The 16,017-nt window shown below is 39.4% G+C and overlaps 1 protein-coding gene across 7 annotated transcripts in view; it reads right to left on the bottom strand.

Moving 5' to 3' along the window:
* camk2b1 (calcium/calmodulin-dependent protein kinase (CaM kinase) II beta 1) overlaps window positions 1–16,017 on the bottom strand; it is a 67,763-nt gene that overhangs the window by 5,465 nt on the left and 46,281 nt on the right. For 2 of the 7 annotated variants that reach the window (XM_087789597.1, XM_087789622.1), the window contains 5 exons: window positions 15,492–15,526; window positions 9,370–9,438; window positions 7,675–7,719; window positions 5,873–5,921; window positions 2–77 (listed from right to left, as the gene is read on the bottom strand). In XM_087789597.1, the coding sequence (XP_087645723.1) occupies window positions 2–77; window positions 5,873–5,921; window positions 7,675–7,719; window positions 9,370–9,438; window positions 15,492–15,526 (274 nt within the window). Of the gene's footprint in view, window position 1; window positions 78–1,454; window positions 1,587–3,037; window positions 3,125–5,872; window positions 5,922–7,674; window positions 7,720–9,369; window positions 9,439–15,491; window positions 15,530–16,017 lie in introns of all 7 variants that reach the window. The other 5 variants (XM_087789605.1, XM_087789639.1, XM_087789648.1 and 2 more) reach the window with 4 other exon arrangements.

The raw sequence follows: 16,017 nt of genomic DNA, 5'->3' as shown, positions 1-16,017 counted from the left end.
CGCGTAAGCCTCGAAGTCTCCGTTGTTGATGGCCTCGATCAGCTGCTCCGTGATCTTGATGATTTCCTGTTTGCGAGCTGAGGCGAGAAAGAAAGAGAGTCAGAGTGAACGGATCACTTCAGGACTCGTGAGGCGTTCAGGGGCAGAAAGTTAAACAAGTCTTTCGATGACATCATCATCATCATCATCATCATCATCATCATCATCATCATCATCCTCATCATCCTCATCCTCATCATCGTCATCATCAACACACACTTCATAATCGTTACACACACAGTTTTGTACGTCACCATCAACATGTGCTGAGTCAGCTGGTTAGAGGATTAACCCATGAGTCATCAGAAACAAGGTTAATGCTAACACGCTAGAGGATTAACCCATGAGTCATCAGAAACAAAGTTCATGCTAACACGCTAGAGGATTAACCCATGAATCATCATAACCGAAGTTTACGCTAGCACGCTAGAGGATTAACCCATGAGTCATTTGAAACAAAGTTCATGCTAGCGTGTTAGAGAATCAACCCATGAGTCATCAAAAACAAAGTTCATGCTAGCGTGTTAGAGAATCAACCCATGAGTCATCATAACTGGAGTTTACGCTACCATGCTAGAGAATTAAACCATGAGTCATCATAACCAAAGTTCATGCTAGCTTGCTAGAGTCATTTGAAACAAAGTTCATGCTAGCATGTTGGAGAATCAACCCATGAGTCATCATAACAAAAGTTCATGCTAGCACGCTAGAGAATTAACCCATGAGTCTATAGAACCAAAGTTAAGGCTAGCTGTTAGAGAATTAACCCATGAGTCATCAGAAACAAAGTTTATGCTAACACGCTAGAGAAATAACCCATGAGTCATTTGAAACAAAGTTCATGCTAACACGCTAGAGAATTAACCCATGAGTCATTTGAAACAAAGTTCATGCCAGCATGTTAGAGAATCAACCCATGAGTCATCAGAAACACAGTTCATGCTAGCATGTTAGAGAATGAACTCATGAATCATCAGAACCAAGGTTAATGCTAGCACATTGGAGAATTAACCCATGAGTCTTCAGAACCAGAGTCCATGCTAGCTCATTGTCGAACCACAGATGAGTATTTCCTGGAGCGAAGTGAGTCGTCACACACATGCATGAAGGATCCAGATCCAAACTCATCCACGATTACGACCGGCCCAGGTGGGACCTCACGCCATGCCTTGTACTCACTCTGGGAGGAGTTGAGGGAGGGGCTGGGCGGGGGCTGGGGGGGCGGCGGGGGGTTGTTCTGAACCGGGGGTCTCGGCGCCGGAGCGACCTCGACCTCAGGCGGCGGCGCCGCGGGGGCCGCCGGCGCCCTACGAACGCTACTCACCAGATCCGTGAGCCGAGACACTGAGGAAGGCGGGGGTCACGGGGTGGGGGGTCAGTCGGGGTCAGGGGTCAACGAAAGATTGTGAACTCACTCTGCATCGGGACGGCGGGGGTGTGTGTGGGGGAGGGGGCGACGGGCGGCGTGCTCGGCCTGACCTCGCCGTCACACGTGGACCCCGAGCCGCGACGCACTGACCCCAGCAGGTCAGAGAACTTAGCTGCCGCTGAGCGTGAGAGGAGACAGACGCGCTGGTCACGTGACAAGAACCTCACATCTGGAGTCTCAACATGCAGTTTCTCCTCTCGACCACCAGAGGGCGGTAGAAACAACGGCCTGTTTCCATCACTGGGTTTGTCGATGAATAAATGAAGTGTTTATGGAAGTTTGTCAGAATAATTAATTGTTGAATTTCAAACATTTCAAATGTTGTTTTTTTTATTTTATTGAAAAAAATGTTTAACGTTGAAATAAATACATTCAATAATTTATATATTTAAGTTGCATTTGAACCCATTTATTTAATGTTGAATTCAACATATAATATAATGTATATAAAATGTATTTTAGAAATGTTTTTTTAAATAATTAAATTAAAAAAAATAAAATAAACATGATTTATTTTTTTTAACACAGCGTTTGACGTTTCAATTCCATTTCATTTAAATGTTTTTAAAGCATTACTTTTTTTTGCTCAATAAATAAATTCAATATTTTTTATATTGAAAGTTTGAATTATTTTTTTAAATAATTTAATTGAAGGAAATCCACATTAAACTGATTCAAATTACTATTTTAATATACTATTATTAATAATTCCTGCCTTTTTTTCTCCGCTCCAGATAATTCCAATAATTCAAAAATAATTAACTAAAATCAATATAAAATATATTTTAAAAAAAATAGAATATCAAACTCTAAATTTTATTTTCGAATTCCAATAATTCAACTTTTTTTTTTGCATGATTCCATTTTTCTTTAATTAGTAGCCTTTTAAATTCAATATAATATGTTGGTATAGTAGTAAGTAAGAATGTAAGAAATTTATATTTATAGAGCGCTTTTCTAGACCTGGACACCATGATTTGCTGAAATGTGTTATCGTAACAACATTTTATATTCAATTTTTTTTTTTTTTTTTTAATACTAAAAAAATGGAATTATCCACCAAAAATAAATCGATCGGTATTAGATTATGAATTTTTTTTTTTTTTTTTTTTTATGATTTTAAATATATATATATATATATATATATATATATATATATATATATATATATATATGTATATGTATATATATATATATATATATATTTAAATCAGTTACTTAAACACAGAACCTTTGAATGTAGGATGAATTAAATTCAATAAAAAAAATAATACATATAATTTCAAAAGTTTCAACGTTTAAAATGTAAAATTCAACCATTAAATCTTCTGATGACACTGATATACTTGTGTAGTTGTACGTCAAGTGTGTGTTTGGACCTGCAAAGTGTGTGTGTGTGTGTGTGTGTGTGTGTGTGTGTGTGTGTGTGTGTGTGTGTGTGTGTGTGTGTGTGTGTGTGTGTGTGTGTGTGTGTGTGTGTGTGTGTATGGGTGTGTGTGTGTGTGTGGGGGTGTGTGTGTGGGTGTGTGTGTGTGTGTGTGTGTGTTAGAGGCGGCCATGCTGACTTACAGTGAGCAGCGGCTGCAGCGTGACAGTTATCGGGCAGGGAGCTGGAGCTGGACTGGGTCTTAAGCGAGCTGCTGTCTAAGCTTTTTCCTGACGACACACACACAGAATGACACAACGATGGCAAAGAAAGAATGACATGACATGAGTGACAGTTATGAGCTGAATGAAGGTGAGTGGACGCACACGTTTGACGGACACTCACATGATTTTCTAATGTTCAAATCGATGCTACACTTAAAAAAACAATAATATAAAATAATATTAAAGGGTTAATTGGTTATAGTGTTATTGCTCGTGCTGATATTATTTAAATTCTACGTCTGTCCTCAGCTTCGACTGGGCGGCAAAGCATTATGGGAGCCGTTCAGGTCACCGTTACTGAGAAGCTTTTCCCATAAATTCAAATGTTGTTAAATAAATGTTGTTAATACAAACAAGTAGATAATATATTGGTCACTACATTTTTGTTTTGTTTACTACAATAAACACTGTAAATACTACGTTTTACTAAAATATTATTTTACAATATTGTTAATATGAGTCTTAACTAAGTCATGAGAAAACGATGAAATGCATTTTATTACAAAAATATTTTTTCATTTTTAGAGATAAAATACTTAACAGTTACACAACAGATGAAGAACATTTGATGATAAAACAAAAAGACACATGAAGTCCAGGCTAGCTTAGCGTAGCGACGACTGAACTGAACCCACAGCAGCTGCTAACACAACAACGGCCTCCGCGACGAGCCGCGCTCGGATGCTCGCGCAGTAACACAGCTGTCGCGGCGCCATCGAACCCCCCTAATTTTTCTAACCCTTTTTCCCACCACCTGTGGGACTCACCTGGCTCTCGTGTGGGACTCGGGAGGCTCACGGCTCGCAGGAGCTCGCAGCTACGTCGGACGCTAGTCGAGCGTTTCACACCTCTTTGGCTACTTGCTCTGCACTTCCTGTCAGCGCGGCTAAATTTAGAAGCAGCAGCCTTTTTAGTACTGCCCCCCCGCACCCCCCAAGGTGCCCTTGCCCCCCTCAATGGTCCAAATTAGGACCCGGAGAGATGTGGGACTGATACTGGGCTTTGACTCAGATCCCAACGATGGATACCTCATTTGTCTGGATTGAAACCGACAATCTCCGACGTCATTGAAGTGGCTGATTAGCATCTGTTAGCTTCGTTTGAGCAGTTCATCCTACCTGTGACACCAGTTGTCACAACCCTTTTTTTTTTTTTCTCAACACACTGAAGACACAAGACTAACTAGCTAGTAGGATAGATGTTTGTTTATTTGCTTGATACCTTGGCTCCTGCGCGGGTTTTAGTGATGGCACTTAAAAGAAACCGTGTGTTTGTAACAGGACATTAAAGCGTTTGAGGATGGATCCGTGTACCTTTCATTCATTCTACAGTATTGTCGATTATTTTTTTATTTATCGGAAAATATTGCATTTTTTTTCTTCTTTTCAATATTTGTAACAGTTTTGAAATAAACGATACAATTTAAAAACAACCATTAAATCGTTTTTTGTTCAGTTTTTAAAGTTTTTTGTTCTCCACAAAAATAAGTGTATTTTTGAACATGTACACGGTCAGAAGATGAAACTGGAGTATATTTATAAGTATATTTAGCGTTTTTCCAGTTGAAGTTTGACGCATGGATGAGATGTCGGCGTCTATCGATCTCTTGTCAATAAAATTCAAGTCTAATAGTGTCAATTCAGTCCGAAATCATGACATCAACGACGCACATTGATGACATCATCGAAGAAAGACGATCTATACTGTCAGTATCTAAATTTGTCTTTTCAACTACTTTAATATTTGAGTTACAGAAGATTATTTAATACACTTTTATGCCTGTATTTTTAATTAAAAAGCCTTTTTTCTATTTATTTAAAAATCCATAATTGAATAAAAAGACAGTCGTTCTGATTCTTCTCTACGTGACAAAGTGTTTCATGAAAATGTCGGTTCTGATGGACCCGCCGTTGCCAGGGGATGTGTTTCTCCGCGGAGGAGGAGGAGACGGAACACTGTGTTCCACACGCTTGACACCGAAATGATACATCCGTGACCCGAATTAGCAGCATTGTTCCAGGAGACCAGCGCAGACGCACAACACCGCACAGTAACACAACAGCACCGCGGCCACAGAGAGATTTCACACACTTGAGCTGCTCTCTAACAAAAACACACACACACAGATGTACACAAATAATACCGGACACACATTAACACACTAATAAACACACATACATTCAAACGAACACACACTTGCAGACATAAGCTGCACAAAAACATACAGTCGAGTACACAAACCGAAATATAAACACAGAAACATCTTATTCAGAAAACAGTTCACACACTCACTTAGAGGTATTGTTACACTACCCAATTATACACATCTGTGCATGTAGCAACACACACAGATTAAGTTGTAGCTTCTCAAATGCGCGAGTACACAAACCTACACACCAAAAAGAGATAAATATTCACACCTGTGTATGGTAGCCACACATTCATGGACACACACACAACCACTCAAACATACACCCGTCAGAGTCTCTCAATATTCATATTTGAGCGTTGGTTTGTTTAAAAAGAAACACACAACTGACATAAATCGACCCACAATCCTCCTCAGACTGCCTTAACACCTTTTCTGAAGTTGCAGTACCGACAGAAGCCACGGGGAGGCAGTAAAGCGCAGCTAGAAGCCAGAAGAAAAACACCACCAGAGACTCGACCTCGCGCTGACCGCACACTGACCCACAATTCGAGTGAGCGACGCACACACACCAGGTGAAGCCTCGTGCCGAGAAGAAAACTCACCTTTCACGTCCTCGTCCTCCACCGTGGTGTTGCTGCTGTCCGACGACTCCTGCAGAGACACGAGACGGTGGTCAGGGTTTCGAACTCGCAACTGTACGGACGAGGACGCACACTTGAACACAAACGTCTTCACATGCCTTTGATCCCCTGGACCTGTTTTTTTAAATTGATAAATAACCAACAACAAGATCTTTCAGGTCAGAATAGTCGTAATTATTTTGAGTAAAAAAATGTTTTTCAAACATTATTTTTGAAATTATTATTATTATTAGTATGAATCTTTTTTATATATACAGCTGGAAAAACGGTAACAAAAAAAAAACATTCGCGCAAAAATAGTTTAGAACAAAAAGGTTTTAGAATAAAAAAACAACAATTATTTTAATAAAAAAAATAAATAGCGGTCACATTCACGAAGAGGATCAAGGTACTCGATTTATCTCCGTTGAGAAAAGTGACCTTAGAGTTTGACGTTAACATTTTCAGGGCCATAAAATAAACGTCTTTTCTTGTTCGATCCATTTGAATTGGTTTTAAAAAATGGGTCGAAAAATCAGGACGATTCAGATTCCCTTGATGGTCAAAGATCCGCCAAAATCTTCCGGCGAGAGGATTTGATTCCCAGACCTCCGCGCTCTATAGTTGGTATTTCGGCGCCGCAGGAGTTTTTGCTAATTAGCTGGTTTAAAATGGCCGCACGGCGGCCAGAGTTGAGGGACGAGCGTCCTCGTGAGAGTCGGATTACTTTCGCCGACACGTCCACCGAAAGTCAAAGTGATGGTTTTTAAGGGTTTGTTAACTGTTGCGCTACAATATGGGAGGAGGAGGCGATTGCTTCTTTTGGTTTTTAGAGACACTTTTCAGGTGCATCTCCTTCTCCATTAAACATATCATTCTGACACTCTGGTCCACCATTTTGACTCTACACTAAGGTTAAACCCCCCCAGAAGATTGACCTACTTTTACTGTTGCCTTTTGAGATGCTGGAAACCAACAACCTCACAGATGTGTGCAGAAAAACAACTAATTTCATTTTTACGATATTTAAGCTAACAAAAAGCTAAAACTTTTGAGCGGTTGCTTAACTAGGTGGAAGCCCAGGACAGAAGAATTCCTCAGTACTTTATGAAAAGAGCTGGAGAGTGTCTGAAGGGACGGAATAAAAATAATAAAAATATAACATTTTAATTCATGTTTTCTTCTTTTTTTCTTTTTTTTTTTTTACCAATATAGCAATTTAGTAAAAAAAGGATCTTTCTTGTGACACTATACAAGTCATTTTATAGTATGAAAAACACAACATTTGATAGAAACAACATATAACACTTCTTTCTTGTACATATTATCTTTAAAACGGTAAAGAATAAACACTTAAATAACACAGCACAACACAAGACAGCTACAATAATATAATAATAATTATAAATATCAGGTAAACATAAAATATCTAAATAAAACTACACCAATGGTGTATTTAAACTAATGTTTTGTACGTTTTTAAATGAGCAAAAGATAAAATGTAGATGAAGTTGTTTCTGTCGCCACCTACTGGAGAGTCAGCCTCAAAACAATAGAAAGACATTTAACTTACGCTGATTAAAAAAAATAACTTAAAAAATTCGGAAAAACCTAAAAAAGAATTGATTAGTTCACACACTCACTGGAACTAATTCAACACACACACAAACACACGGATGCGTGTTGAGAAAGAAGGATAAAGATGCAGGAGAAGAAGAGGAAGAGGCTGAGAAGAGGAAGAGGGTGAGAAGAGGGTGAGTCGGGGTCGGGAGGTGAACGTCTACCTTTGTCCCGTCCACGGGATTGTGGATGACGGTGGTCTGGGGTTCCTGAGGGAGGAGGGGGAGATAGAGAGAGAGGCGGAGTAAATGACAGGAGAGAGAGAAGAATAAACGTGGAGAGAGAAGATCCTGCGACGATGAAGACACTTTTGATCGCACACTGACACACACACACACACACACACTGTGTCACACTTGTAGCTGCACTTGTCTCAGGGATTTTAGAAACAACATTAATTTTCACATTTTAAAGTCGACGAAAAGAAACAAATTGAGTCATTAACGAGGTATAAACCGTCTTTCTTTGATGATGTCATCATTGTGCGTCTTTGAGGAGCATCGTTTCAGACTAAAGTGCGTTAAGATTTATTATTATAATATATCTATAAACACTATCTTATCATTTTACTGACAAACTAATATAAAGAAGTCGCTTCCGAGAGGCTTCTTTGCCATTTTACAGGGAAGAAGAAGTATACCTACTTTTCTCTAAAATCATTATGGCTTGAAAAGTGTGGGAAGGAATTTTAGTTGTTCAATTAAAAAAACTTTATCAAAAAAAGAACAAGATATTTAGAAATAAATGAAAAAAATGATGATATAACTGGAGCTTTTAAAACAAAGAAATATACCAGAGACAAAACTGTGAGTATATGGTGCAATTTTAGCAGGAAGAAGAAGTAGGGCCACGTTCTTTTAAAAACATTAATAGATTTCTCAATGAAAACGGCAAATATTTGACGACGACACATGTATCTCATGTCCAAATAATAAAAGGTCATTTATGTTGTAAAGAAATAAATAATAACATGATAATTAAAGAAAATGTATAGAAATACTCTTAAAGGAAGTTTTATTGCCAAAAGAAAATATCATTTTGATTGTAAAAGGTTCATAAATAAAATTAAAAATAAAGTTTTTGAAAATAACAACATTTATTAAAACTTTTTTTTTAGTTTTTAACTTAAAAGGCGTTTTTATTTAAAACAAACAACAACATTAAACTCTTTTTTGCCAATGACAAATATTTAACGTTTCTGTCTTAATGTTGAAAATTAACAAGGAAGAGCAAGTATAGCTATGGTTTTATATTTATTTCATATACGTTTATGGTTTATCATGTTATATAATAAAATTCCTTTTCATCAAATGATAATAAATAGTATTAAAATCCCTTTTTTTAATTCCAAAAAAATCAAATTTAAAAAACAAAAATATATAAAATATTTGATTTAAAGTAGCAGAGAAAAATGTATAGATAAATTTAGATAGTTTTACAGAAAAAAACATCTGAAAATCTTGAACCAAAACGTAGACCATAAAATATAAGTATACTGTATATATATATATATATATACATGTATATATATATAAATTGGAATATCAAATCCAAAATACCTTAAAAATAAAGAATGAATCAAATAAGAAATTGAGTTTAAAAAAACCCAATAATTTTGAATTTAAAACAAACTTAAAATCCATAATATTTATCGTTTTTTTCTTCTTTTCATTTTGACCACAAGGGGGCGTGACAGACGACGTGTGACCCGTGATAACCACCGAGTCTGAGAGTGTTGTGACACACGACAGGGAAAAGAGTTGCGGGAGCGACGCCGCCCACGAGCAAACACGAGCCGACGAATGAGGTTCAGAGACGACACGGACAAGGAGGTGAAGGGAAGGTCGTGAGGTCAATACCAGAGCAGGTGAAGGGACGGTTCCTTTGGGGCTCGTGACTATGCTGTTCTTGGTGCTGTTGGTCTGGGGCTGTGCGGGGGAGGGAGGGGGAGGGAGGGGGAGGAGGGGGAGGAGGGGGAGGGAGGGAGAGACACAAGAGTTAACAACAGAGTTCATGCATTTACTGTAGATTCAGTTCAACTTCTTTCTAGTTTTTGTTTTTATTTTGATCAAATGGTTTTGTTCACTGAGTTTTTTTTTGTTTTTTTTTTAATTGTTTTAGGGTTAAATTTGTCAATTGTTCTTTTAGCATTATTTTTAGGCAACACTTTGACAATTTGAACAAAAAGAGTTACATTCTGTCAGTATTATTTTGAGGCTACATTGTTTTTCAATTAAAATAGTTCTACATTCTGTCAGTATTATCTTTGGGCGAAATGTTGTCAATTGTTTACAAATAACTATTACTTTCTTACTTACTTACTTACAGAGTGACCTTCTGTCAGTATTATTTTGAAGCTAAATGTTGTTACTTGTTAAAGACAGTTACATTGTGTCAGTATTATTTCGGGGCTAAATTGGGTCAATTGTAACAGAGTAACATACTGTCAGTATTTCTTTTGGGTTTAATTGTGTCAACTGTTGCAAACAGAGTTACTTTCTTTCAGTATTATTTTGAAGCTAAATGTTGTTAGTTGAAAAAAAAAAAAAAGACAAGTTTCACGTTTCAGTATTATTTTGGGGCCAAATTGTGTCAATTAAAACAGTGCTACATTCTGTCAGTATCATTTGGGGGCTAAATGTTATCAATTGTAACAGAGTAACATACTGTCAGTATTTATTTTGGGTTTAATTGTGTCAACTGTTGCAAACAGAGTTACTTTCTTTCAGTATTATTTTGAAGCTAAATGTTGTTAGTTGAAAAAAAAAAAAGACAAGTTTCACGTTTCAGTATTATTTTGGGGCCAAATTGTGTCAATTAAAACAGTGCTACATTCTGTCAGTATCATTTGGGGGCTAAATGTTATCAATTGTAACAGAGTAACATACTGTCAGTATTTCTTTTGGGTTTAATTGTGTCAACTGTTGCAAACAGAGTTACTTTCTTTCAGTATTATTTTGAAGCTAAATGTTGATAGTTGAAAAAAAAAAGAAAAGACAAGTTTCACGTTTCAGTATTATTTTGGGGCCAAATTGTGTCAATTAAAACAGTACTACATTCTGTCAGTATCATTTGGGGGCTAAATGTTATCAATTGTAACAGAGTAACATACTGTCAGTATTTCTTTTGGGCTTAATTACGTCAACTGTTGCAGACAGAGTTACTTTCTGTCAGTATTATTTTGGCTAAATTGAGTCAATAAAACTATACTATACTTTGAAATACACATGGTATTTTATTGTTAAACAAAACAAATATTCAGTGAAAATAACACTTAAAACTGAATAATAAAATTTGTAATGTATTCCACAGTTTTTGTCAGAACCGGTGCCATCATGGTACCAGTAGAATACAGTACCCGACCAGAGTGTGTGACACCAGCGTTTCATTAAAACTGACACTAAACTAATCAAGCTCTACTTCACCTTCCTTGTAAAATGTCAACGTCTCACCAGAACCAGCTCAGAACTGACACTAAAGTCTGTTTTCTGTCAGATTTGGAGACGACTTCACCAGAAGACGACGACAACATCAACATCTTAACAAGTGTTTTTCAACAGGAACCATCAAAGAACTCGTCAGCGGCTCCTCCACATACATTTACACTCATTAACTCAACGACCGGATCAGAACCATGAACACAAACAACAACATCTCTTGAATAACATGAGACGTAATTATACGTTAGATTAACACACGTTATGAAATATATAGTTTGATGTTTGATCATTAAAGATGTATTTATGTGTTTCTTTAGTTCTCGTCCACATCAAGGAATAAAAGACAAAAATGTAGGGACACAAGAAAGAAGGATGATCTACGACATGATGCGTCACATGACCAACAAGTTGGTGAAATGAAGGAGGGATGATGGACCTCGGAGTAGAAGAGTGGATGAAAGAGTGAATCTGAGCTCACCATGTACTGGACGGTCGAGCTGCACTTGCGTTTCTTCAGCGATGATGATGATGATGATGAAGATGATGATGATGAAGATGATGAAGATGAGTGGATGGACGGAGAGACACAAAAAGAGAAGATGAAGCCGTGAGAGAAAGAGGAAGAGCTTCAGAATGACGGGATGACTGACGGAGGAAGAGGCTCAAGTTGGAAGAAGAAAGAAAGAAGAAAGTCTGACTGAGCAGAGTTTATCAACGAAGCATCAACCAGGAAGTTCTCGGGACTCGTCCTGAGGTGACTATGAATCACTGTTGGCGTGTCAACGAGTGCGGACCACATCCTGTGACCGAGGCTCTGTTTCTGCTAGCTAGCAGGCTAACTGACGCCACTGAACTTGCAGATGAATGACTCATGACTCATGGGTTAAAGCGAAGACTCATCGGTTTGCTAGTGTAGACTCCAGAGTTGAATGGACCAGGCATCTGTTAATACCGCAGCGAATGTCAAAACCTTAAAACAAACAACATCTTTAATTGGTTTTGATCATTTTTCAGCTCAGTGACTCATGGGTTAACAAACAAAGTAATTGCATACAGTCACTGGGAAAAAAATGTTTTTATGACTCATGGGTTAGAGAACGGATCTAATCCCATCTCATTACATCCTGCCTTTTAAAGGACATGATTTATAACATTTCTGATCATGTGACATGTTTGACTAAATGACTCACAGAGCAGAACATTAAGTGCATGTGTTGAACGTTATTACAAATGTGTTACTGTGTCTAACAAAGTGTTGAACTATATGTGATTTAGTGTTTTATGAATCCTGCTAGTTTTAAGCCTCGAAAAGAAAATAACCTATGACTTATGACTCATGGGTTACAGTAAAGTGGAGTTTAAGTTAATCTCGCCAGTATCTGAGCATTCGAGTCATTTTGTAAACAGATATTTAGGTGAAACTAGAGAACAAACTGACAAGTGAAGGACATCTGAGTCACTGGAAAGAGTCAATTAAACAAGCGAGTCAGAAGCTATGAAAGGTCTTGAGAAAAGAAAAGGAAGAATGAAGGATCTGCAGGAGGGAAGGAAAGGTCAAGGAGAAGCCAGAGGCTAAGAGAGGAAGGATAGGGTGTGAAGGACCATGGGAGGAGGAGGAAGAAGGGAGGATGAGGATGAGAAGGAGGAGGAGTAGGAGGAGGAGGAGGAGGAGGAGCAGGAGGAGGAGAGAAGAAGGGAGGTGGATGAGGAGGAGAGAAGAAGGGAGGTGGATGGGAAGGAGGAGAGAAGAAGGATGAGAAGGAGGAGAGAAGAAGGATGAGGAGGAGCAGGAGGAGGAGAGAAGAAAAAGGATGAGGAGGAGGAGAGAAGAAGGGAGGAGGAGCAGGAGGAGGAGAGAAGAAGAAGGATGAGGAGGAGGAGAGAAGAAGGGAGGTGGAGCAGGAGGAGGAGAGAAGAAGGATGAGGAGGAGCAGGAGGAGGAGAGAAGAAGAAGGATCAGGAGGAGAAGGATAAGAAGGAGGAGAGAAGAAGGATGAGGAGGAGGAGGAGAGAAGAAGAAGGATGAGGAGGAGGAGAGAAGAAGGGAGGAGGAGGAGGAGAGAAGGAGAAGGATGAGGAGGATGAGAAGGAGGAGAGATGAAGAAGAATGAGGAGGAGCAGGAGGATGAGAGAAGAAGGAGGAGGAGGATGAGAAAGAGGAGAGAAGAAGAAAGATGAGGAGGAGCAGGAGGAGGAGAGAAGAAGAAGGATGAGGAGGAGAGAATAAGAAGAATGAGGAGGAGCAGGAGGATGAGAGAAGAAGGAGGAGGAGGATGAGAAAGAGGAGAGAAGAAGAAAGATGAGGAGGAGCAGGAGGAGCAGGAGGAGGAGAGAAGAAGAAGGAGGAGGAGGAGGAGTGAAGAAGAAGAATGAGGAGGAGCCGGAGGAGTGAAGAAGAAGGATGAGGAGGAGCAGGAGGAGAGAAGAAGAAGAATGAGGAGGAGCAGGAGTAGGAAAGAAGAAGAATGATGAGGAGGAGCAGGAGGAGGAGATAAGAAGAAGGATGAGGAGGATCAGGAGGAGGAGAGAAGAAGAAGGATGAGGAGGAGCAGGAGGAGGAGAGAAGAAGAAGGATGTGGAGGAGCAGGAGGAGAGAAGAAGAAGGATGAGGAGGATCAGGAGGAGGAGAGAAGAAGAAGGATGAGGAGGAGCAGGAGGAGAGAAGAAGAAGAATGAGGAGGAGCAGGAGTAGGAAAGAAGAAGAATGATGAGGAGGAGCAGGAGGAGGAGATAAGAAGAAGGATGAGGAGGATCAGGAGGAGGAGAGAAGAAGAAGGATGAGGAGGAGCAGGAGGAGGAGAGAAGAAGAAGGATGTGGAGGAGCAGGAGGAGGAGAGAAGAAGAAGGATGAGGAGGAGCAGGAGGAGGAGAGAAGAAGAAGGATGAGGAGGCAGCGCAACGGAGACGAGCTCTGTGGAAATGGAAGCGAGCTTGTTGCTAGGCGACGAGTGCGGCGCAGTGGAAGTAAGAGTCTATTTGTGTCGTCTGAGTTTCCAGGGTCCAGACTGGCAGCTATTCCTGGAACCAGAGTCACATTCCCTGCTGGACCCGGCGGAGCACGAGGAGCTCACACACCCGCGGACACACTCACACCCAGATCTGTCGCTCACAAGTCAAGCACACACACACACACACACACACACACCTCAGTGTGGGAGATGACAGTGTGTCGCACACGACGGACGTGAAGCTGCAGCGTGGGAGGGTGAGATCTTCAAGAGGGTTAAAGACCAGATGGGGTGAGCAGGAAACAGGAAGTAGTGGAAAAGAAGTGTTAAATAAAGATGATGATGTGGGTCAAAACAGAAACCGTGTTTCTGAGCGTTTTAATACTCAATGTTGACCTAATTCAGGGCTAACACCGTACGAGCTAACTAGCTTGATACATCATGTTTCCTCACATATAGTCTGCATCACGCTAGTTAGCACAATACATGCTAACTAGCACAATACATGCTAACTAGCATGTATTGTGCAACTAGCATGATGCCTCTTTTTATTTGCATTTGGCTAATGGTATGCTATATAGCATTGCACAAACTAGCTAGCATGATGAATTGTGTTACTTAATGCATGTGCGTGCTACGTAGCACAGCACAAGCTAACTAGCACGATGCATTGTGTTTCTTAATGCGTGTACGTGCTACGTAGCACAGCACAAGCTTACTAGCATGATGCATCTTTTTTATTTGCATTTGGCTAGTGGTATGCTAGCACAGTACAAGCTAACAATTGGTATCATGTTTATTTGCCTTTGGCTAGGTTTGTGCGTATTGGGCTAGCGTAATGCTAGTTATTTCATGTTTCTTTATTAGGCTAGGTAGCAGGTATCATGCTACATGATACATTACGTTTCTTAAAATTTAGCATACATTAGTATCTTTGTATTTAGCAGTAGGCTAGTTTATCATGTCTGTTGCGTTTTGCTAGCATTACAAAAACATGGTGAGAGTTGTTTATTTTGGATTTTGTCTTATACCTGAAGTGTAAAATTGATAACAAAATAATATTATAATCACAATTTTGTTTAGTCTTTTTCCTAGTTTTACTTAATCTAAAATAACTTTGTGAATTCTGGATAAAGAAAGTAAGAATTTGAAATTGTATTTAAATTTAACACAAATGTCTTGACAATCCACCAGATTTATTTTTAATATATTTTGTTGATATATTTTGTACTGGAAGTATTCATCACTCTCCTTCTTTTTAAATCACGATCTAACATCTCAGCAGCTGCTTAGTTCGCCTAATGAAAAGATGAAACCCCAATTTAAACCATAACTAATTCCCTTTAATTCCGACATCACGTCTCTTAATTCCTTCACACTCGCTAGCTGGGTCACACCGGCGGCCATCTTGTCTGTCTGGACAGTGATGTCTTCCCAAACAAAGTCACCAAACATCGACTTCGAAGAACAATGAATCAACAACTTCGCACACATGGCGTGAACACCGAGCCAACGACAAAGAGAGAAGAAAAACAAGCGTGAACAAAGGAGGAGAAGAAGGTTAGACGGCGAGGAGGTGAGGACGAGTCTTACCTTGACGTCGGCCTTCTTGTTGAGCAGAGTCTTGGCTGCTGTGGACACAAACACAGGAGAGTCAGAGGATCAGAGACCAGGTGGAGACACCAGGTGAGACTTCAGCGTCGGGTCATGTGACGCAGGAGAGAACGTTTCCCCGTCGACACGTCTTGAGTGCAAACTTGTGTTGGAATCACATGCGATCACATCAGAAGCATCTCAGGAACTATTTCTGGAGACTCTTTGTTTTGCTGCCTCTCGGCGTTCGACCCAGAAGAATCTCAACGTCAGAACATTCCGGGAGTTTCTTCATCGAATTAAATGAACATGGGTAAATTATAAGAGTAGAGACAGAAGAAAGGAGAACAAAATGAAATGATGAGAGTAGAGACAGATGAAAAGGAGAACAACATGAAATGAGACTAAAGACAGATGAAAAGGAGAACGAAACGATGAGAGTAGAGACGGATGAAAGGAGAACAAGATGAAATGATGAGAGCAGAGACAGATCAAAAGGAGAACAAAATGAAATAATGAGTAGAGA

This window comes from Callionymus lyra, chromosome 1 (genome assembly GCF_982586985.1).
Source record: "Callionymus lyra chromosome 1, fCalLyr1.hap1.1, whole genome shotgun sequence".
In the NCBI taxonomy this organism is placed as follows: Eukaryota; Metazoa; Chordata; class Actinopteri; order Syngnathiformes; family Callionymidae; genus Callionymus; species Callionymus lyra.
The sequence above is the reverse complement of the archived record's forward strand: the minus strand, read 5'-3'. Positions and strand labels throughout refer to the sequence as shown.